The sequence below is a fragment of the Mugil cephalus genome, chromosome 5, assembly GCF_022458985.1.
Source record: "Mugil cephalus isolate CIBA_MC_2020 chromosome 5, CIBA_Mcephalus_1.1, whole genome shotgun sequence".
Lineage (NCBI taxonomy): Eukaryota > Metazoa > Chordata > Actinopteri > Mugiliformes > Mugilidae > Mugil > Mugil cephalus.
Window position 1 is genome coordinate 20000877 of NC_061774.1, and position 22418 is coordinate 20023294.

The 22418-nt window shown below is 43.7% G+C and overlaps 1 protein-coding gene across 1 annotated transcript in view; it reads left to right on the plus strand.

Annotated features, from left to right (window-relative positions):
- Positions 1-5213: 5213 nt before the first annotated feature.
- Positions 5214-22418, plus strand: part of gpc3 (glypican 3) — a 112405-nt gene continuing 95200 nt past the window's right edge. Inside the window, exons 1-2 of the mRNA XM_047585957.1 lie at positions 5214-7111; positions 15194-15355. Of these exons, the coding sequence (XP_047441913.1) occupies positions 6955-7111; positions 15194-15355 (319 nt within the window). The 5' untranslated portion in view covers positions 5214-6954. The remainder of the gene's footprint in view (positions 7112-15193; positions 15356-22418) is intronic.

Consider the following 22418-nt stretch of genomic DNA (forward strand, 5'->3'; position numbering starts at 1 on the left):
CTTTGTTTTGTGACGCCTCTTGACTGGGCCCGTGTTTGCTTCGACTCTGGTTCTGTCACAGCGAGATGTTTAGAGTTGGACTCCGCCAACTCATGATGCTCTCTTCTTATCGCTGTTATTTCTCCTGGGGGTGCATTTATGGGTTTTCCCAGCTTTTACACTGAAACAAGCCGTGGACGGTGAACTGAAACTCTGTATGAATCCCAGGTGACTCATTGTAAAACAAAAATAATGTGTAATAATGTACATAGTCATTTTAGACGTTTCTGTGAATGGAAATGAGGGCAACCTGACTTGTAGAGTTTCTTTAAGATCTTCCACCAGTCATTCAAGTAGCTTTTTCACTTCTAAAATGGCTGATGGGGGTTTAAATAAGAACATCTGTAGGAGTAACGCATCAGGAAACCACATGACTAGTGTCTGTTAATGACTAAATGACGTATCTGAGGTAAGAGAAAGTGTTTGGTTTTCTTTTTTTCAATGAATGATTCTCCAAGGTCTCATAATCAGTCAGAGAATCCATTCACACATTCAGGCGGTTCTTGTTTTTAGCTTTTTATTTTTTCTCTTTTACAAATGGATTATTTCACTGTATTAGTTTCATTGTGTCACAGTTGCAGTGGTTTTAAAGTTTACACTCTGTTGACTGTGCCTTTAATTAGCTGGAAAAATACCAGAATACAAGGTTTTAACTTTAGAAGCTTCTCAGTGACCGACTGGCACAATTTCAGTAGATTGGACTGGATAACGGTGGATGTATTTTGAGGTGTTCACCTTCGAACTGAATGCCTCCTTGCTCGACATCAAGAGAATCTTGATTCAGAAATCATGAAGGTTTAATATTCAGCGTTTGTTTCAAATAACTGAGAGATGGTGATTTAGCTTAGACTGTTTCTACCTAAACTGAACATTAAAGTAGATTTATGCTGTTATATTGGAACACATGTCAAACGTACGGCCTGCGGGCCAAAAGCAGACCATTATATGGTCTAATCTGAAGTGCAAAAATTACATAGAAGACTGCAACTTTTCAATGAAAATAACTCCTATTCCTAATGTGTCCACTACAGGTTGACCTGGTATATGATATGAATATGGTGTTTGGAAAGGCAAAAATAATGTGTTTTTTGTTTGTTTGTTTGATGATTGATTTATGATTTATTTAAATGATTTATGTCATTTTTTTTGTAACCTAACTGGGTTGCGGAGGCAGATAATAACTTTTGTGAAGCAGAGTTTGACCAGGAGATTATTCTGTTACGTTACATTAGCATTCAGATGTCTGCAGTCAGGTTCTCTCATGTTAGCATTCGTCTTAGTTAGCATTCGTTAGCTCTGTAATTAAAACTATCGTCTACTGGTAAATGGTAAATGGCCTTGCTCTTTTATAGCACTTTTCTACCTTGGTACTCAAAGCACATTACTCACTCTACCTACTGAGCCACAGTCACTCCTTTTGTCACCCACATACACTAAATCATCATCAGTTATGTTTTGCCTCTTCAAGTCAGCCTAAAACACCCCTATCATCTGCATTTAAGACAAAGCATCGACCAATATTGCATATACATCCATAATTATTATAATGGATAATTAAAGAATACTTATTTTTGCACTTACATATCCTAAATTAGAAGTGTAACTAAAAAAAAATGTATTTTTACACCTATTTTGAATTTTATTTGAATACAAAAACTTTTTTTCCTCAATAAATGCAAATACTGGATGCTTTGCACACCCATAGTGTCCACTGTTTTAGTCAGAAGTGGACAGAACACAACACTGAGACCAAGGACTAAACAACAGACATCAACGAGCCCAAATTGCACTTATTTTTCTTTCTTTCTTTTTTTCCAAGGGTTCTTTATTAAATGTAGAAAAAAATCCTAATGCATTTGTTCTTCTTTGCACTAAAGCAAATGTAAATAATCTGGCGTTGTTGCTACTTATAGTTTATCGTGTTGTTATCTTACTGGCCCGGCCTCAAATTGGGACGTATGTGGCCCCCCCACCTACAATGAGTTTGTATTGGAAAACGTTTATTTTCGCTCATGAGTGAGTGTAAAACTTGCTATAAGTTTCAATCCACAGCTATTTAAACTCAAAACCCCCAAAAGTAAGTTTGATTTCCCAAAAAGTTCTTCCATAAGGTGAAGTGATACCGCTCTTTTTCCACAGGCAGAGAGAGAAGCGCACTGAGCATGTGCAGAGTAAATGTCATCAGTTATTTGAGGAATTGAGTGTGTTATAAATGTACCCATACAGCATGTTAAAAAAAAAACTCCCTGCACAGTAGTTCCCCTGTTCCATGTTCATGTTACTGTGTTTTTTTAAAAAAAAAATCAAAATTCACATATTAATCAAATAATAAAGACAAAGTGGTGAAGAGAATAGCTGCAGCCCTTCTATATCTTGTCAAAACGATCTGTTGTTTTTATGATTATGAACGACCACGGGTTGTCTAACTTGTTTACCCCTACAGCGAATTAACGTTTTCCTCCCCTCCTCCCCTCCTCCCCCAGCTGTAGCTGTGAGTGTGGGGGCTCAAAACACTGGGGTACCTTCCATCCTACCAGGAGGCATTCAACACGAGGCCTGTTCAATATGCTGGCAGCCCATTGTCCGGGAGGAGTTCAGCCCGTTTCCGTAAAGGTATATTAAAGCAACATGATGCGTCTTAATGCGTCATTAAGACTCCAGCTTCACTTAGTCTAGTTTAATCAGCCTCCATCTCCCCAGCGTTGAGCTGTCCATGTTGAAGCCTCTTTCTTCTGCCGGTGACTTGCTACATCAAACAAACAGGGGTGAATAAAACGAACGGGCATCTACGGTGCGTTTCTCCGCCAATCGCAGCCTCGACGTGCAGAGAAAATGCAGCATGGGAAAGTAGGTTAAAGTTCAATCGGGGGAGAAGGCAAGTAAGGCAACGCTGCAGCCCGTTCCCACAGTTGGAGAGGGGTGGGTGTAACGATGCTTTGGGAAACCATCTGCACCTCCCTGCTTAGCTGGTTAGGATATCTGATTGTTAAAAGAAAGAAAAAAAAAACGTGTTATATATGTGCCCGCATGTGTGAGTGGACGGTCGGGGGACGTGCTCGTGTAGACAGCAGAAGGCTATGTGGGGGCAGGGTTTACAGGGGTTACAGGTCACAAGCCTCCTGGGTTTCTTTGACCAGCGCCGCGCTCAAAGCATGAGCGAAATGGGTCAATAAAACTATCCTCACTTCAGTCTGCAAATTCTTTCTTTTTTTTCCCCCACCCGTCAGAGGATGCCGCACAAGAGGAAAGCTCAAAATCTGATCCACAACCATCGACAGATATCTTGTTTATGGGAGGATTTAAGGACGACATCCGCGTAAAGAGCGCGTCGCCCGCGCCCCTGTCCCCACCCCCACAAAGAGAAAAACAACCAAAAAGAAAAGATGCTCTCACAATTTCATGCATGACAAAACTTTTTGTTTGTGCTGAAGGGTTTCGGGGAAGGCTGCGGGGGACACAACATCTGCGGAGCAAGGTACGTAGCGGTATTGGGAGTTTTGTGCGCGGTGGGTTAGAGCCGTGGATTCATTCAATGAATAACACAATCTAAAGGTAGGTAGGGGTGTCTGCGGCGTTCCCTGGATAATGCGATCGTTATGGTGCTTAGACGAGGCGTTTGCTTTCGCTCGGGAAAGTTTTAATAATCTGGAAAAAATCTATTTCGCCTGGTGAATCGCTGTCTAGTTCGTCTCATGCAACGGTTTTCAATAACGCCTTTTATATATGAACAGTCGGAACGGTCCAACTTTACGTATTCTGTCCATCACGAGCTACTATATTTAAGTTCATTTGCTGAGGTCTTTGTTAGGTGTGGGCGGTTGCCACACGGAGCTCATATTAATCCGCAAAAGCTTACAAATCCATCCACCCGCCGCCTGGCAGCTGCTTGTGTTGGTATAAATTGCGTAATTGGATAAAAGCGGATGTGATTGTCATTGAGATCCATTTTTTAATTGCGTGACGCGCACATCGGCATCGCATCACCAGACCTTTGGCGCCACTTTGTGAAAACAGAGCTCTCCGACCTCGTTTGGCCTATAAAGTCATTATAACTCAGGCACAAAGTCTCCAAGCTAAAAACAACCGGCTGCAGAGTTACGACACTGGATCTTGTGCTTAAATTTGCGAAAACGGAGCCTCTTAAGTTTAAACTCCCCCCCTCGTGTGCGCAAGGCATGGGCAGACAGAGAAAGTAGATTTAATGTATGGAATCGAGCAATTATTACGCACTGAAAGAACAAGAAAAACGCACATAATTGGCAATATAGTTCTAATACAAAAACATTTCTTCACTATTTGCTGCATTTTAAGTCATTTATGGACTATTTCCGCTTTGTGTAAATCCATTTCTGCTTCACAGGCATATGCACTTATTTAAAAGCCAGGATAAAAAGGATGTTATTTGCACATATAAATCCTAGTGCCGTGTTTTAAAACGATGCATAGCGATTAAAACGAGACTCGCCTCATGTTTTACTTATGTTTTTGTTTTACTCACGTGGAAGTTTTCGAATTAGGGCAAACGACCACCAACCAATAATAATCAACGACCATTCTGTGTGGGGGTTTGTTTTTTAGAAAGTAATAGATATTTTAATCGTGAGTTCCCTTCTATTACACCGCAAAGCTCCAGTTTTATTTATTTTTTATTTTTTTTTAACCAGACCACGTGACACACAGACAGCTCCGCAGCTTGCAGAACATGCATCCATTCTGCAGAAATTATTTATAGAATGAGGTTAAATATTTCTACTCATCTGTCACTATCAATTGATTCTGTTTCAGATGGCCCGGGCTGAGAGTGAATCGTCTGCAGGAGCTGGAAGGAATCCAGTGCATCAGCCCCCCCCCCCACCCTGCCTCTTATGGTTCTCCAGCTAAGGTGCATCTAGTGTAGTTAGTGAAGTAGCTCAGCATCTACTGCCCTAGTTGCTCCTTCTGGCTGGAGGGCTTGTTCTTTTTCAGTGTCTGAAATATATATTTTTTCACTACGTTTGCCCTGGAAACAGCTTAGTCTCTGTGTTCAAGAGACTAAAGTTCTTCTATTTAGAGCACAAATATATGTTTCTTTGAATTGTTCATAATTTATGTTGGCTAATTATTAAATTTTTTATTTTTTTTTTTTACCATTGAAATGTATGAATATAATGTGTAATTTAGCAAAATTAAATCATTCTTAACATACAATCTAATCATGTAACAGAATGCATATTCATAGTGTATGGTCACCCTTAAATTATTCATGCCAGTGACGCACAAATCATTCTTCTGTGGTTGGGTTTCACTGCACATAATATGGTGCCACAGTGAACCTTGTGTTGCATAAAGATGAACTGCTCACAATTTGTGCCCAAATCCTGCCTTATTACTCCGTGATCTAAAATCCCAACGCGTCGTCAACTTTGCAGTCCCAAAGTGCTCACAGTGCAGGTAGTACACATTGACCTACTGCAGTTTGCGCACTTCAGGTATTGCTGGTTACCTCCCACCGGCCTGTTCGTTGGCTCTTAGAAAAAGGTGGAACTCTGCTGGGGTTTTTTACAGCCAGTTTTGCTGGTTTGCTCTCAGCTTCTGCCAGTCTCTGCTGTGCAAATCCATGCAAAGCTCTCTGTTCCTCAGACTGTCACGGCGATGTGGGGTTTTTGTTTTTTTGTTTCTCCAAGCTTTGAGGAGCACTTGAAAGGCAAAAAAAAAAAAAAAAAAGACTTTCATCATAGGCAAAAAGGGAGAACCTTGTTTTTTTTTGTAAACCTTGTACTAGTGATGTTTGAAGCGTTGTAACACTTCTTTGACATTGCTGTTTGTCTTGCTGTTTCCAGATGGATGACTCCGTAATTTCAATACTTGACACTGTCAACGAAATTGCACAGTATCCATCTGCAAACCGCCAGATGTTGTAAAACAGCTACACATACATATCAGACTGTAATTGTATAGAAATAAAGTAGGAGATCCTGCTTAATCTCTCTGGCTTCATCTTTCTTCAGTCTGCAGAGAGGATTAGAGGTGCTCTCCTCAGTCGTGTCCGTTGATATGCAGGTTGAACGCTAGATGGCACCATCTCAGCTTTAATGGAGCCGAGTGAGAGCGAGATGGGCACTCAAGATCAAATTGATATGGAGAAGTAATCAGTGTAAAATAAAATTGCGTAAGTTGATGTAAGTGCGGAAGATAAGATGAGGTCGTTCGTGGCCACATCTTATCTTCCGCTTGTTTTGTACAGACATCTGAATGTTCTTCATAATTTCTTTATCCTCCTCCATGTCGTTGAACAATAAAAGGCAATTTCATACAAATCTGTCGCCACGGTGTGATATCTTTATGGTAATATACGTGCAGCTCCTGGCCGCTCTGTGCGCCTCTGCTGTAAACTGTAGCCTACATGTACCGTACCCTAATTGCGTCCTGTAACGCACAGTGCCATTCATCTAAAACGCCAGCAGCTCGACGTATTACTCCCCTCCTTCTATCTCCACTCCTGCACCCACACAGGGCCAACGTCTCCGCGCACATCTCTTACTATTACGCGCGAGAGAGGAGATCTCCGTATACGCGCAGCTAGGCTCACGTCGTGGCGCGCGCTTTTGAGGGGAACGCGCGCCGTTTATCCGGGGCTCCTTCATCTGTGCACGGAGCGGAGAGTCAGTGCCGCAAGTGAAGAGGGACTTATAAGTTATCAGCGCCGGTGTAGCTTTAGCAAGAGGTTCAGTCAGGCTGCCTTCCGCGGGGGGGCCAAACCGTTGAGGTGGGGGGAAAGAGAAAGGAAGGATGCTGATCCGAGCGAACCCGGGAGCTGCAGCCTCACTCCATCGGCGCTAACGCGGGATCCTCTTGTAACTTTTTAATGCGCTGAAGTTTATCTTTGCTGTCTGTTGCTCAATTCTGTCCGGGTTAGAAGATTGCTGCTCGCCTGCCATGGTCGGTTCATCAGTCCACGGTGCGCTCTTCCTGTGCGCCTTCCTCCAGCTGTTCTCTCTGCCCGGCGGACAGGTGCCAAACTGCCAGGAGGTGCGCACGGTGTTCCAGTCTCTTCACCCGGGATCCAAGTGGGTCCCCGAAAACCCAGTGTCAGGTAAGGTAACTCCTATTAATCTATCCTAGCTTCGGTATCACATATTATTATATTCTGTCCAAAGCTTCTTCTTTTTTTTTTTTTTTTTTTTTGACAGTTTTCTTATCCGTGCTTTACGCACGTCTGGTTCATTGTGGAGATGGATTCTACTGTTTCGGCACAAACTAAAACCACTTAAATTCAATTCCACTGTGTAGTTGCACAGGACATTATCATTTCAACAGTTCTCTATAGAGTCTGACCTTTTCAGAAACAGCAGTGAGAGCCAACCCACACACACACTCCATGCTTCTGGCTACAGTTGCCAACCTGCAATAAAAAAAAAAAAAAAAAAAAAAAAAAAAAAAATCTACCTCGTTAAGTGTCTCCTTAAATGTGCAGGATGAATTACATAAACCACACAGGGAAAAGTCGCACCATTAACTCGGTAATAAGCAGTGGATTTCAACAGAATTGTTTTAATTCTTCCTAGAAGGCATTGTTTCCATATTAAAGTCATAAATGGTAATCATATCAGTGCTCAACAGAGACTTCTCCCATGTCCAGTTATTTTCCAATAGCAGGTTCACCTCCAACAGAAAACCTGCACCTGAACACACCACACACACACACACACATGTTTAAGCCCACATTAGGATAACTCACATCCTTAAAACTACCACACTGTTAAATAAAAAGCTTACAAAATCGATTTGTTCTGGTATTGATTTAAGCATGGAGCTCAGTAACCTTTCCCGAAACTTTAGCTCGATCTGTACTTTCGAAAACTGGAAGGAGATGTGTGCATGCTTTTGCAGCCTGTGGTTATGTGGGCTGCTCGAGTTTGACGCTCGCTGTTCAGTGTGTGATGATGGGTGTGAGCACCAAGACAAAGAGGGACACTCTTGCTTATTGAGAGTTGATTAATAGGCTGCTTTCTTGGCAGCTTTTTCCTCAGCCACATTGTCACAGAATATAAATGAGCGGTGTGATGTGAATTGTCAACAAACAGAAAGATGCATTTATCCAACCACAATGCTTTTTTTTCCCCGTGTGTATTCAGTCTTACCTTGACAAAAGTCACTTAAAAATCTGAGCCGTGCAGGAGAGCTGCAGCAGCAAACAAAGGCAACTGTACTGAGCTTTGTTTCCGCTTTGCTTTTTGGCTACGCCGTGACCTGGATGACTGAGAACCTTCACAGACAATCCGCTTTCCCGTTTTTTGCAGAGCACAGCATGGCCGGCGCTCTGGAGCCTGTTGCATTCAGTATGTAAATGGAGAATCCTCTCATGTGGCTGATCACAGCCAGCTGCAGATGTTAATTGGGTGTTTTAGTGTCGTGTCAGCACAAGGGAAGAGCTCCAGGTTAATGTCTTCTCTCCATCCTCAGCGTGCACTTCTCACTCGCCGCACTCCCATCTGATTCAAAGTGCTTTGCTAAATAATGCTAAATGTTCCGTGGGACATGAAGGGAGTGCAACAAATCCCCGAAATGCTTCAAATCAAACGGCAGGAAAGAAAGCGCGATGCACTTTGAAGCATATTTGGTCACGCTTCCCCACCACCCCCTGCTACATATTAATCTCCCATCGTGGAAGGTGCGTGCAGCCCCAACCGCCGAGCCCTACTTTCCCCCACGCATCCATCTTTAATCACACACCTTCCACACTGAGCGTTTTATCTGCCAACGGCGGAAGCGCAGGCCAAGAGAAATATTTAGCATCTCTGAATCTGAAGCAGAGCAGGCCAGCTGTCTGAGCCGGACACCACTCAGTTCACAGCCGTCGCTTACACCGAGATTCAGTCCAGGCATCAGTCACCATCAAGGACAATCCACCTCAGCCAGTAACAGTCAGTGTGTATAGTTGGTTTTCCACCGTCTCTCTCTCTCTTTCTGTAGCTGATTAATTGGTGGTTTTATGAGCTGCCTGTGGATCAGGAGACTCGTGATGAAGCACCAGATTCGTGTGCAATAAAGCCCAGATATCAGCGCGGAAGTTGCATCTTTAGGCTCCCCGAGACCTGTGATGAAACGTTCATTTTGCTAGAGAAATCTCCTCTCTCAAAGATCATTAACGCAGAGAGAGATAATCTTTTTTTTTTGTTTCTGTGCTCGGTATTAATAGCAGCACCTTTGCAAAGCGTAAGCAAGCCTTTTTGATCAAACCCAAACCCTTTGAAAATATATAGATTTGCTCATCCATACCTTATGTAACCTTTAAATTATTAAATGTGCAGTTTGTACGTACACCAGCATTTTATCAGAACCAAGTGCATTTGTAATGGGTTTTAAATATCACCAGTAAATTCAGATCAAGATCAAGGCTTAATGTACCTAGCTAGGTAAAATCTCCCCACACCTTTTTTTTTCTGTTTGAACATTTGCCTCATTGAGAGGGTGCTGATGCAACTGTACCTGCGTAGCTACTTGAACCCTTGAGATACATGTCTGTCTCTTCCATTTCCCCCGGGCTTTAATAACTAGGAAGTGAACAGGCACAGAAATAAAACTTAAATCTTGGTCCTGATGCACTGACGTTATCCCCAGTTTGGTGAAATATATGGGAGAAAATTAAAAAAAAAGAAAAAACAAAGTTTAAAGTGGACACATTTAAATAAATCTTCACTATAAAAACAGCTACCTTTAAAAAAAAAAAAAAAAAAAAAAGAATAAAATAAGAGAGAGAGGACTTTCTTTGTGTCCGGTGACGAACCATTTATACATTATTCAAGCTTGCATAAACATTTCAAAACGAATACGCTTAATGAAACAGAGTTGTGGGGCGGCGTTTTTTTACTCCAGGTAACATTTCCATAACTCTCAGCTCCTCCACTTTGGTCCTAATGAGACGTTTCTGCATGAAATATGAAATATGCAGTGAGTTTTTTGTGTGTTTAAAACACTTTTGTCCTATTTTTCCTTCTTCTTTTTCTTTTTTTTTTTCTTCTTTTTGCCTCATCCATTATATATCCTTGTCATTAATTCATACCGGATAAGTTGGAGTCACAGTTATGTCTCCTGTTAATTGTTCTGAACTTTGTGCTCTGCAACATTTTGACAAGTAAATTTGGATCGGGGGGGGGGGGGGGGGTGTTGATCGATCAGTCGTTGTGCAGACTGATCAACTGAGGTGTACAGAAAATGACAGATTAATGAACTGACACGTCGAGAGCTGTGACAGTTGTGATTTGACCGAGGGACGTATCATTTTCCTTGTGTGTTTGTGGCCTGTGTTGATGTGGAGTATTACTGTGTGCGTGGGGGAGCAGGTTTCTGATCATGCTGCATGTGTTGCCGAGAGCAAGAAAAAAAACAAAAAAACAATAAAATAAAAAGTTTTTCTTTTCCGCCAGCGTGATTCAAAAGATGAAGAAGTGAGCACAGGAAAAACAAACCAACAACATTAGAGGGGCGATATGAACCAACAGCAGCTAATCCGGCTGTGGGAGTAGCACCACTCATGTCTTTGTTGTGGCTGTGGCTGTGGGTGGTTCGAGTGGCTGGAGGCTGAAATGGAGGCTGGGTGTCAGTTCACTGAGTTGTATCATCACGTACTGTATGAGCAGGAGGGGCACAAGCGGCAGATCGACGCTTACTCCCCCCCCCCCCCCCGGGACGTGAGCGTGAAAGCGGCTGCGCAGTTCGAGCGGGAGGACGTGGAGGATCTCACCTGATTCATGAGACGAGCGTCTCATCCTCAGCAAATGGAAGAGAAGTGCTGGTTTGCTGCAGGCTGAGCCGACAACTGCCACTTTACGTTTTTAGCAGAGAAATACTCCACACTGCGCCTCTTTCTTTCTTTCTTTCTTTCTGTGGTGCCTTTCCTTTCTTCTTTAATTTCCTTTTATATAATTTAGCTTCCTTTCACATCCTTTCCTTTTCTTTTCTTTCTTTTATCCATTTTCTTTTCTTCATTCTTTCCTTCGTTCCTTTTCATGTCCTTTCCTTCCTTCAATCCTTTTCATGTCCTTTCCTTCCATCCTTCCTTCCTCCCTTCCTTCCTTCCTTTTCATGTCATTTCCTTCCTTCCTTCCCTCCTCCCTTCCTTCCTTTTCATGTCATTTCCTTCCATCCTTCCTTCCTCCCTTCCTTCCTTCCCTCCTCCCTTCCTTCCTTTTCATGTCCTTTCCTTGCCTCCTTCCTCCATTCCTTTTTATGTTTGTTTCCTTCCTTCCTTTCCTTGCCTACTTCCTTCCTTCCTTCCTTCCTTCCTATTCACATCCTTTCCTTGCCCACTTCCTTCCTTCCTTCCTTCCTTCCTTTTCATGTCCATTTCTTGCCTCCTTCCTTCCTTCTTTCCCTCCTCCCTTCCTTCCTTCCTTTTCATGTTCCTTCCTACGTTCTTTCCTATCTTCCTTCCTTCATTCTTTTCATTTTCCTTCCTTTCTACCTTCCTTCCTTCCTTCCTTCCTTCCTTCCTTCCTACCTTCCTTTCTTCCTACCTTCCTTCCTTCATTCTTTTCATTTTCCTTCCTTCCTTCTTTCCTTGCATTCTTTTCCTTCCTAGACTTCCTTTTCCTTTCGTTTCCTTCCTCCCCGACTCCCTTCATTCTCCCCCTTTTCCTCCGCCCCCTCGTTTGTTCCCCCCCTTCTTCTTTCCTTCTCAGTAACAAGCTGCAGGTCGTCCAGACTCGCTGTTAATCACGGAAACAAACCCTGAGCGATACAGAGCAGATGCTGCTTAGATGACATTGGACCCTGCTAATAGCTGGATCAGTTCCTTTTGGTCCAATTAAACACGGATTGTGTTTTATCTCACTCAGTTCTTTACTTCAGTGTCTCGTGTTTACAGCCTCATTTTTCTTTTGTGTACGGCTTCTTTGACATTCATGCTTCCAGCTTTCAAATTAATGCTTCATCAAATGACTTAAAGTAGAGCAGCCAGCAAAGCCCTAAAAATACTAAATAAAACAACAGTAACCCCCAGCAGCTAATGATATTATTATTCCTTATGTTGCTTGTGAAAATTGCTTTATCTCTATTTCACGTATTGTCTCTGCAAAGTGACGCCGGCTCATTTTGCCCAGGAGAGGAAGCCGCGGATTCCCTCGCGCTCGCACTCAGCACTGGTAGCTGTTGTATAATTTATGCTCGTAATGAACAGCTTTTAGCATATTCTATATCTTAATACAACTTGTTTTCCCCCCATGGTTTCCATAATTAAACTTGCATAGTTATAGGCTTCTAATTGGCGCCGGGAAGCTCAGACACTCGCTGCATTCGGCGGCCGTCCTCGCCGCCTTGACTTGGAGTCCCATAGCTTGTTAAAGATGAGAGGAGAGGGACTCCTCTCGTCTGTGTGTGTACACAGGACTGACTGAGCCCCTGCTGCAGTTTTCACAGTGGCCCTTTATGAAGTAACTTTTCTGTCAGGCGGCTGAGGACGGACGGGCCGTGACAAACCGAAGGCCGATCAATGCGTTTATAAAAGACCCATAAAAAAAACGCCAGCTGTTGTGCATGTTGAAGTGTCTGGGCCCCTTTCAGGGCATTGATTGAACGTATGTAATAATTTAAAGGCGTCACCTTGAACTGAGGTTGCATGCTGTGGGGAAATTTACATCTAAATTGCCCCCAGCCCTGCACCTTGTCCCTTCTCATTTTGCTGGAGAGAATTGGCCATCAGGACACAAAAAAAAAAAAAAAAAAAATCGACTGATTAACCAATAACAGCCTCATAGAAAGTCGCTCCCGGTGCCCAATAGCTATTAAGCTCAAGGTAGGTGAAGTGAAACAAGCCTGGAACGCCAGCGTGCACGGATGAAAGGGAATAGCAAAAAAGCAAGAGGAGGAGAAGTAGAGCTGAGCCTGAAGCGAAGAAGAGAAGGAGGTAGCTTTCTCCCAAGGGATCTGTCAGTCACAAAGAAGGCTTTATTTAGACGGCGTGATTTTATTGTTTGCGAAACTCTACAGGGAATCACCTCACTTCCTTATTCCTCACCGTCACGGCGGAACTTCTGTAATGAAACACATTTATCATCTGCAAAACGCTCGGATGAATCTGTCTCTTTTGCCGGAGATAATTGTCCCCCGTCCCTCTTTTCTTGCTCCGGCCACGCTCGCCTCACCTGTGGCGCTATTGACAGCTCAATAATTTTTGCCCCTGCAGTCTGAAATTAGCCTGATCTTTATCTGCCAGGGGTCTTTTTTGGCGGTATTGATTTAAGATATTAAGCCTGTCAGTGTGCGCGCGAAAGGTGCGGCGTGACAGCTTTATCGCCTCCTTCGCTCATTAGACTGCACACCTTTACGCCCTGACGGGAGTCAGGAGTGCGCAGGGGAGTCAGCAGAAGCTGTTCGAGTCCGCCGCACTTATTAATTATCCAGACTGTCACTCTGTTGCATCTCCTGGTAGTTTAACAGCCTCCGTGCCTGCTGTTTGCATTGTTAGAGTCTGAGCTCTGATCATTTGTTTGAAGATCTCCAAAAAAAAAAAAAAATGAGAGAGAGGGAGAGAGAGAGAGACAAAGCCTGAAAACGACGGAGATATTCACTTTCGTCATTAAGATAAACCCTCCGTCTCCACAAAAGCTTTTCCTCCCACTTTTGACGCACCAGCTATCAAAGACTTTCCCGATACGTTTCGCAATCTGAGCCCCACCACGCTGCCAAATTAATCTCTCCGCTTCCGTCTCTTTATCCTCGGCTGAAGCTGGCAGACTCCCCTGACATTTGTTTACCACGCCATCAATCAGGCCCTTGTCACCGACTCCGCTCAGGCAGCAAATCCCACAGACAAGAGGCCGGGGGGAATGTCTCCTTTTGTGCTTGAACTTTGAGTGGCTGTGCCCTTACGTACCGTTACATCCTTATATGCTTGGACTTATCAATTTACCACGAGACGCTGAATAGGAACCTGGGTTTAAATTGGCTAATGGGAATTCCTGCGTCTTTCCTCCAGTTTGGTTGTGAATGCCTGTAAGAGAGTTTGAGAGTTTGAGCCCTCACTCATTGAAATACCTGTAACTTCACAGAATACCTAAAAATTTCGAAGTCTCCCTCTGAGATTTGACACAAAAAGTGGACAAAATAAAACTTTAAACGGCTTCACCGTTGTTGTTTAGTTGTGAAAACTCCCTTTCAAAAGTTCGCGCTCCGCACAGCAGACGTGTGACATTGTGACAAAGGCATGAAATAAACCGAGAAAGAAAGTTTTTTTTTTTTTTTTTTTTGTGGAACGTGTCCTTCAGCGCATCATCACAGAAAACTGCACTCACCATTACCGCTGCAGCTGCTGAGCTCCCCCCCCTCCCCTCGCCGCCCCCCCCCACCCGCCCCTCACTCTCTCCATCCTCGATGAGACCAAATTCCAACTGCTAAGTCTGTTTGGGGATTAATTGAAATACTTTCTCTGAGGCATATGTTCTTTGATCGGGGTGCGTGCGGCTAACATCGCCCCAACGAAACATCCTCGTCACCCTAGCTTTTTCTCTTTTTTTAAAAAAAATCTCTCTCTCTCTCTCTCTCACCGGCTTACATCTGCACCTTTCAAAAGAATCCAATTATTTCTCATCTGTGTAAACAACCTTCGGTGTCCGCAGCCAGGTGCACAAATGTTGTTTCATCGACTTCGATCTTACTCTTGGCTATTTTTAATGTCATACAGAATGAAAGCATGTTGAAACCTAGGGTTGTTTGTCTGCCTGCTGCACCGCTCCCGGCTCTCATCTTTGTGCTTGCAAAAAAAATAAATAAAAATAAATAAATAAAATAATAATACATTTTTTTTTGATCCTCTGAGTGAAATGTGCAGCCTCGAGTGGTGGAAAAGTTTCTGTTGACCAAATTGATCTCTGAGGAGAACTACACAGCCGTGGTGTGTTGCTTTAATGTGCATCAGAATGACATTTTTAAGCAGCAGTTTATTTTTGACTCCAACACTGGCTCTGCACAATGATCATACACTCATTAAAGCTGCACAATCTGCTGGAGATCGTGTTTAACATGCAGAGGATGATGCTGAATTTTTATTTATTTTTTTTACCCCCGCCCTTATGAAGGAAAAGGCTCCAGTTTTTGAAAATTAAACAACAGTGGCTTTTGCAGCTTCTTCCCTCTGCTCGCCCAGACTACCATCCTGTCTCTGCTGATTTCCTGCCAGGTGCGGATCTGCAGGTTTGCCAAACCAAAGGCCCGACCTGCTGTTCCAAGAAGATGGAGGAGCGGTATCAGGTGGCTGCACGCAGCAACATGGAGTCCGGCCTGCAGGTTGTCAGCGCGCAGCTCAAACGCCTCATCATCCAGAACGCCGCCATATTCCAAGGTAAGCGGCCGGTGCGGGTTTGTCCGAACCTGTCTCAAGCAGGCAGGATTATTTCAACTTGCGCGCAGAGAGGCAAAAAAACTGCATGAAGTTCTCAAATCAACACTTTCTCGGCTACGCGTCTATTCCCTGTCCGCAGCTCCCTCCTCCAGACGCGCAGTGAGTCACCTTTAAATAAAGCAGAGGCATAATGCACGCAGACAGTGATGAGACGCTCAGCTGCTGCTCAGCTAAACGTTAGAATGGCTGAAACGCGTGTTTTAAGTGACTTTAGCTGTTTGTCGGTGCCAGACGTGCCGTTTTAGAGGGTGACAGCCTCCCGAGGTTGCAAGTCAGCGATGACTGTTATTCACTGAGAGAGAGAAAGAAAAAAGAAAAAACACCAATCGGCAGTAGATTTTCAGGAGAGCGGTCCGAGGAGGCCTACAGGCACGTTTGATTCAAGCCAACCCCTATGTATGCAAGCTAGTAGCTGACTTGATGTGAAAAGCGTGGTCATAAAAGTTGTCAAAGTTTGAGGCCTAGAAGCCAGAAGATGAAGGTACGAGAGGCAGGAGAATGATGACAGCGAATGACTGAACGATGAAGTGACAGCTGGAGTAACAATAAGACGATTTGAACAATGTCAGATCAGGAAGCTAAGTTTTGCTTTAAAAAGTTGCTCCAAGTGCCAAATACAATTTGATCAGGTGTTTCACTCATACGTATCACTGCTTTAATTCAATAAGTATAGTCAAATGTGTTGTTGCATCATCTTCATTTACCTTAAACGGATACTTTCCTTTTTCTTGATGAAGCTCAAACGAACCTGCGTTGCCTCATGTCGCCTTTGCCGTGGGCCAGAACGTTGAACACTTGAACGCACCACGAAGGCTATACAGCCAATGGCCAGCTAACAATAATGCTACAAGCCAACAGGTGGCGCTATTTTGTTTCTGTCTTCAAAAAGGGGGAGACTGGAAGCAGTGTTGCCAGATATACGATAAATAAGGCCAAATATATGATAGTTTGGCACGTCAGTGCACGCAAAAGAATAAAAAGTTTTCATTTATGTGAACAGACCTCACATCTCGACAAACTGACGCCTGCTCCTGCCCGATGCGGTAACAGGTGCAATTGACTGAGTGGGTGGGTGTCTCGTTGCCTCGTTGTTTCAGTACATACCACAGTTTCCGTCAACATACCATCATTTTAAAGCTACAATTCTTCATTTCCCATCTGGCAACACTGACTGGAAGTATTAGGAAACCAAACAGCAAAGTGGGAAGACCTACGAACTGTCGGTTACAGAGCTGCCCTGCGCTTTATTCATTGTATGTTATCATGTCACTGTGAAAATATTCATGCAGATGGAATATGCATTCAGAACGAGAAGAGCCTTCTGTTTGTGCCCTCTGGAGTTTTTCATTTGCTTTCTTCATGGTTTGCTCAACCAAGCAGCCAAAGAGCTGCAGAAGTGGTCAGACTAGAGCTAACTGTGTGTAGATGGTGCTGGACCCGTGGAAAAAAAGAGGAGAACACGTGTTTTCGGTATATTTCGGATTCACGGTCCTCTCTTGTCTTCTTGTCTTCGATGGTACATACATAGGAAAGCAGGTGCAGGTTTTCCCTCCTCCTCCTCCTCCTCCTCCTCCTCTTCTTCTTTATGATACGCTAATCCGACCAGCTGCTGGTTTTAGCTCCATATTTCCAGAGACCTGCACCGAGCTTCTCACCCAGCTCTTGGCAAGGAAGCCGATAATAATGTCTAATAACTGCATATATTTGGCTGATTACACAGTTAATCTTTCTAACTCGACACAGCGCTGACATTTAACACCCGTCAAAGTAAATAAATTGAAGTGGATGAATATTTAATTAAAAGTGCCACTGCAGTCTTTTCTTTTCTTTTTTTCTTTTTTTTTTAAAAAATAAGTAAAATAATGATCAACAATGCAGGAAGTTATCATGAACTGGTGTGCTTTCAGCCAGACTTTTACCCTTTTTGGGGGAATTCAGTCTCTTGCTGCCAACGAGGTTACATAACGTTTGAAAGGAGAGAAACAACACCAGTGAAACATCTGAAGAATAAAAAGTCAAATTCTGATGCAACAAAACCACAGCTAGGTTTTGCACCCGTGGTGTAATCAATAGCTAATGTTAGCTAATTTTAGCAAAACTTCACCGTGTTACTGTCAATACTGAGTCAAGTTTATTGACTTTTTTTTTTCAAGGATTTCTGTTACAAATTTTAAAACGAAACATTGAAAAACTGGTGTCAATAAAACTCGAAAGAAGCGCCCAACTCGTCTTTCTCTGAGCTTTTGTTTTCCCGCCGCCGGGACTTTTCAGTCCAACAACGCGGAGCTGTTTACTGTCGTCGGGGTTTCCACTTGAAGCGGGATGTGTGGACTCGCTGGGCTTTTCGGACAGCGCACACTCCTGGCTGTGAAACGCGGCACCGTCCTGACACGCCAATTAAAACTTGAGGTTTAATGGGGACCGTGGGGTTTGCTTGACTTGGTTGTTACACGCTAACTATGTTTGAGCCTGCCGCTGTGGTTTGGCTGCACTTTTCCTAGAAGGGGTTCAATACTAATTGCTTTAGCATAGGGCTTAAGAGAACTCCCCAAACAGCCCCCGGACTGAAATCCTTTTAACATCCCTGTCTTATCTGCTTCCCTCTACTTCATTTTCATCCTCTCTGCCTTCTCCTCCTTTCTTTTCTGTCTCTCTTTCTGTGACCCTGTCATCTCTCCTTCCATCTCATTTCTGTCTCTGCTCGACTTTTCTTTCTCTTCCTCTCTGTCTCTTTCCCCCCACGTTCAGGCCGCTACTGGGAATTGAGAGCATGCCTTGTTTGCAATCTTCTTTGCTGCTCTCCGTCTCCTTTCTTCAGCACTCACTTCTGCCAGAGATCAAAGGGCTTCCCCTCTCCACTCCTCTATCTCCCATCTCTGCGTGCTCTCCCTCCATCACCGCATCCCCCTCTCCTTCCATCTCCACCTGCCCCGCTCCGCTTTCCCAAGCCTCAGACTGCTCCAGAGGTTTTTTTTTTTTTATTTTTTTTTTATCTCGCCCTTTTGAAGTCAACTTCTGCAAACAACAGAAAAGTAATGGCCTTGTCTGTCTTTGTCTTTTAAGCAGTGAGATGACAGACTGTCTCAACGTCGGGCTTCTCCGGGATCAATAGCAGGAAATAGGTGAAGCATTAGGAATTTCTAACGATGCACGTCTCAAATGCCATTTGACAAGCTAATGAGGCTTAGCTCATCTCTTTATGGCAAACCAGGGCCATACTACATAATGGATAAACTGCAGCATCCTCCCTGATATGACAGATGATTGGATTTCATTTTGATTCACATTAGAGAGATCATAAGACCATCCCCGTGTGCTGAGATTGCCTCGCACTCAATGGCCCGATGTTGTCAATTTGCCTCGAAATGAGGATGTGTAAACCTCCACGCATATTTAAATCTAATCTTTTAAAATGAGAGCCCGATCGTGTGCATGCAGAGAATTTAATTTGGTAAATAAATTATGGATTCCAATATTTCTGAGGAGGAGTGCATTAGTATGTGAGGCTGCATGTCACCAAACCTGATTTTTATTGCAGAGTTTTGAGTCAGCACCGAGGGCAGAGAAACAGCTGTGAGGGCATCTGAGGATTCCTTAAAGGGGCGTTAACTCACATCCCGCTTGACATGTACACTAATAACGTAGTCTGTAAAAACTCTGGAGGAATGATCCACACTGTATTTCAAGTCAGCAAAAAAAACAAAAAAACATAACCAGAGTTAGCTTCTCATCCAGCTCGGAGACACTTGATTGATAGTCGAGGCATGCGGAGACCGTATCTCAGACGTCCTCCAACTTCATTAAAGAGTGATACCAAGTGGTTGGTGCCCCTTTGAGTGCCTCATTTTCTGCTTGCTCGGTCGAAAAGTAGTGGAAATCTAGTCTCAGAGGTCAAGCTGCCGGGCATAAAATAACAGAGACGCAAGTAGACAACTGTAAACATGAGAGAAACTACATCGTTGTAAGCATGCGTACTTGTGAGACGCGTCAGCGTTGTTCTGCAGTTGCGAAGACGAGCCACGAATTGGCGCAGTAACTAACCTGTCGAGTTTCCCCCTTCTCATGAGAACTGCAACCTGAGCTGACAATTAATTTTACTGAAATTTTATGAGGCAGATATAGGATGAATATATTTGACCACATGGGACGAGGAGACGCGTTTCAAACCAATCAAATTTGTTGCCGTGACTTGAAATAATATTTGTGGAGATCACGACTAAAAGGAGAGGGTACAGATTTGATGGAGAAGCTTAACTCTTAACTTAACCATAAACCAGGAGTCTTCAACATTTTGTAGATCAAAGACCCTCAAACCAATAGAGGGATTAAGTAGGAACCCCCTACCTTCCATATTAAATGTAATTTATAAATATACATTATTATTATTATTTTGCATTCAATATTAAGCTATTCAAATAATACACAGGTTCAAATATTCATGTATTTTACTCCAAACATCTGCTGATAAGAACTGACATATAAAGAAAATAAAACAAAGCGATCTATTGAGGCCTCATAGGCATCAATTAGTCAGGTGTTTCAGTGCCCGAGTGGTTAAACAGACAGTTTAAATGGGTCCGACTTGGTGCAGTAATTACAAAAGGTGTCAACAAGTCTCAGCTCAGAATGAATGAGATCTAACGAGCGGTTGTTTTCTGTGGCGCTGCTGCAAATTTAAAATGACGCCTTTACCGCGCGGCTTAGCCAAATGATTCACAGATTTATGTCTGTGATGAAATTACACCTCACGTCCCATGTTGTCCCCCCCTCCCTCTCTCTTTCTCCTCCTCTTCCTATATTTCTTGTATAACCGCCCGACGAAGAAGCAGAAACTCATCCAAATCCATCTTCTGGCATTTGCTGTGATTGGCAGCTCTAATTGTTGTTATTTCCCCAGCGGTGTGTCCTTCAGAGCCGCGCTGCCGCTGGTTGTGATGCTCTGCCCGGGCCCTGCCGACTCCAAATTAGATCATCCCCCTTTGTTAAGGAGACAAGCTTTTATTTAACTTTTTAATAAAGATTTATTGGAGTTATTACTGTGTAAGACCCGAAAGCCTCCGTGGCTGATTGGCAGCACGGGTGGTATCTAGGTGCATTTTTTTTTGTTGTTGTTGTTGTTGTTGCGTGGTGCTTGCGAGCCTCATCGTGGCTTGGCTGCTACCGCGGAGTAGACTCCATCCAGAGGGGAGTCAAGTCCAAAGAGCAAACCCAATTAATAAACATGAGAGGGCAGGATTGGCCCGATTGCTTGAAATATGTGCAAAGGGAAGTTGTGCGACGTGAGTGTGAGTGCAGATATCACTGAGTCTGTGTGATATCCGCTGGAAAAAAAAAAAAAAAGTGGGACAGGCAGCCTAGTGCTCCTGGAATGACTCAATGAGTCTATAGAAGGCTGGCACAGTGGGGCGTTCAAAAACAGGTCTGACTTGGACTACTTTCAGGCAGCATGAGGGCGATCTGTATGTGGCTTCACTCATTGCAGCGAGGCGGGGGCGCTCTCTCCGCTTTACTCCCAACTCACAGGAACCCGCTCGGTAAATGATCAGGAGTTTGGAGTGGACTTGAGAAGACGCTCGTATGTTTTTTATCAAAAGTAAAGGTGCTAGGCGAACTGCAGCAAACTCCACGCGAACGTGCAAACGCACGGCACGTGTCATAATTTAAAGAGTTCACTCAGCAGAATAGGAACAAATCTTTTGTCCTTGACTTCCTCATACCCCATTCCTAGCGGGCCAACAAATTAGCATCTCATTAGCAGCAAAAATTCCATCGACTTCTCCCGTTTCTTCTGGATGGGTTTTAATTACTCTAAGTGTATAAGGAATTAGACTGGCGGCCCCCCCTGTGGCCCCGGTGGAGGTGCTAGTTGACCTTGAGAGGAGTCTGCCCCGTGCATTCATTCCCCCGTCTCCCGCTTTGTTAGCCATTTGTTCGATCCTGAGTGCTGCAGGCGTCTGGTCGGAGCAGGCCGTGCCTCTGTTCTTCCCATCATCTGCTTTCCAATAATCATCCCCTGCCTTCGCTCTCTCTCCGCGGAGTCATTTTGTCTTCTGGAGAAGTTGCCCTGTGTAATCCAATAACAGAGAGGACTGGTGGGATGTATGCCTGCTGCGAGACGTCTGAAGTTGTTTACTCGCTGCCTCGGGCTAATCTAATAACTTAATGATGGGGAGAGGCAGTTTTGCTATGTCCAATGGGCTCCTTCGAGCGTCGTTTACCAGACACGATGGGGCATACCAGCCATTACCACGTCTTCTTCTATCGGCTCGTAATTTGTTTTTTGACTTAATCGCTGTGTTTTATCATTATGCGTCACTTATTAGTTTTCTTATAATGACAATTTCAGGACTTTTTGAACACTCGGCTGGTGCTGCCAAACTGTATAGCTCAGATCGGTACATAATAAAGTAGCGTAACTCTGAGATGCTTTCTGTCTGCGCTCTGAGGTTTCTCTCTGAGCTCTTGAGCAACAAAGCAAAATGTGTCTTTTTGCCGCTTAAGTTTTTTTTTCTTTTTTTTTTTTCGTGAGCCTGGGAAGAAACATCAGCCGTAGCTGCAGACGCAGCAAATGCAGCAGAGATGAAGCTCCGCGTCTTATTTCCTCTCATTATGCAGGCTGCAGTTTGGGGAGAAACTCTGAAAAAAAAAAAAAAAAAGTGAACCACCAGAGGCAAATACAAAATAGATGTTTTGGTGCAGTTTGCAGCTGAATGAGGATATAATGTGTGTTTTTCTTATCACGCAATAAATGTGTGTGCACAGCAGCAGAGTGAAATGTATTAACCCCGCTGCTTCATACATTGATTCAGACTGAACTAGAAAAAGTGGGTAATGGGAGTGCAGTAAAAGAGTTAGGTGCAGCTTGTTGGAGTCAGACATAGAGAGCTAATAAATTCTCCAATATTTGTATAAGCTAGCTGTGACTTGAATACTTACCGGGGCTGACGTCACAATTCTCAGAGGCTGCACGGCGATGGTGATTTATCTAAGAATTCTCCTCGTG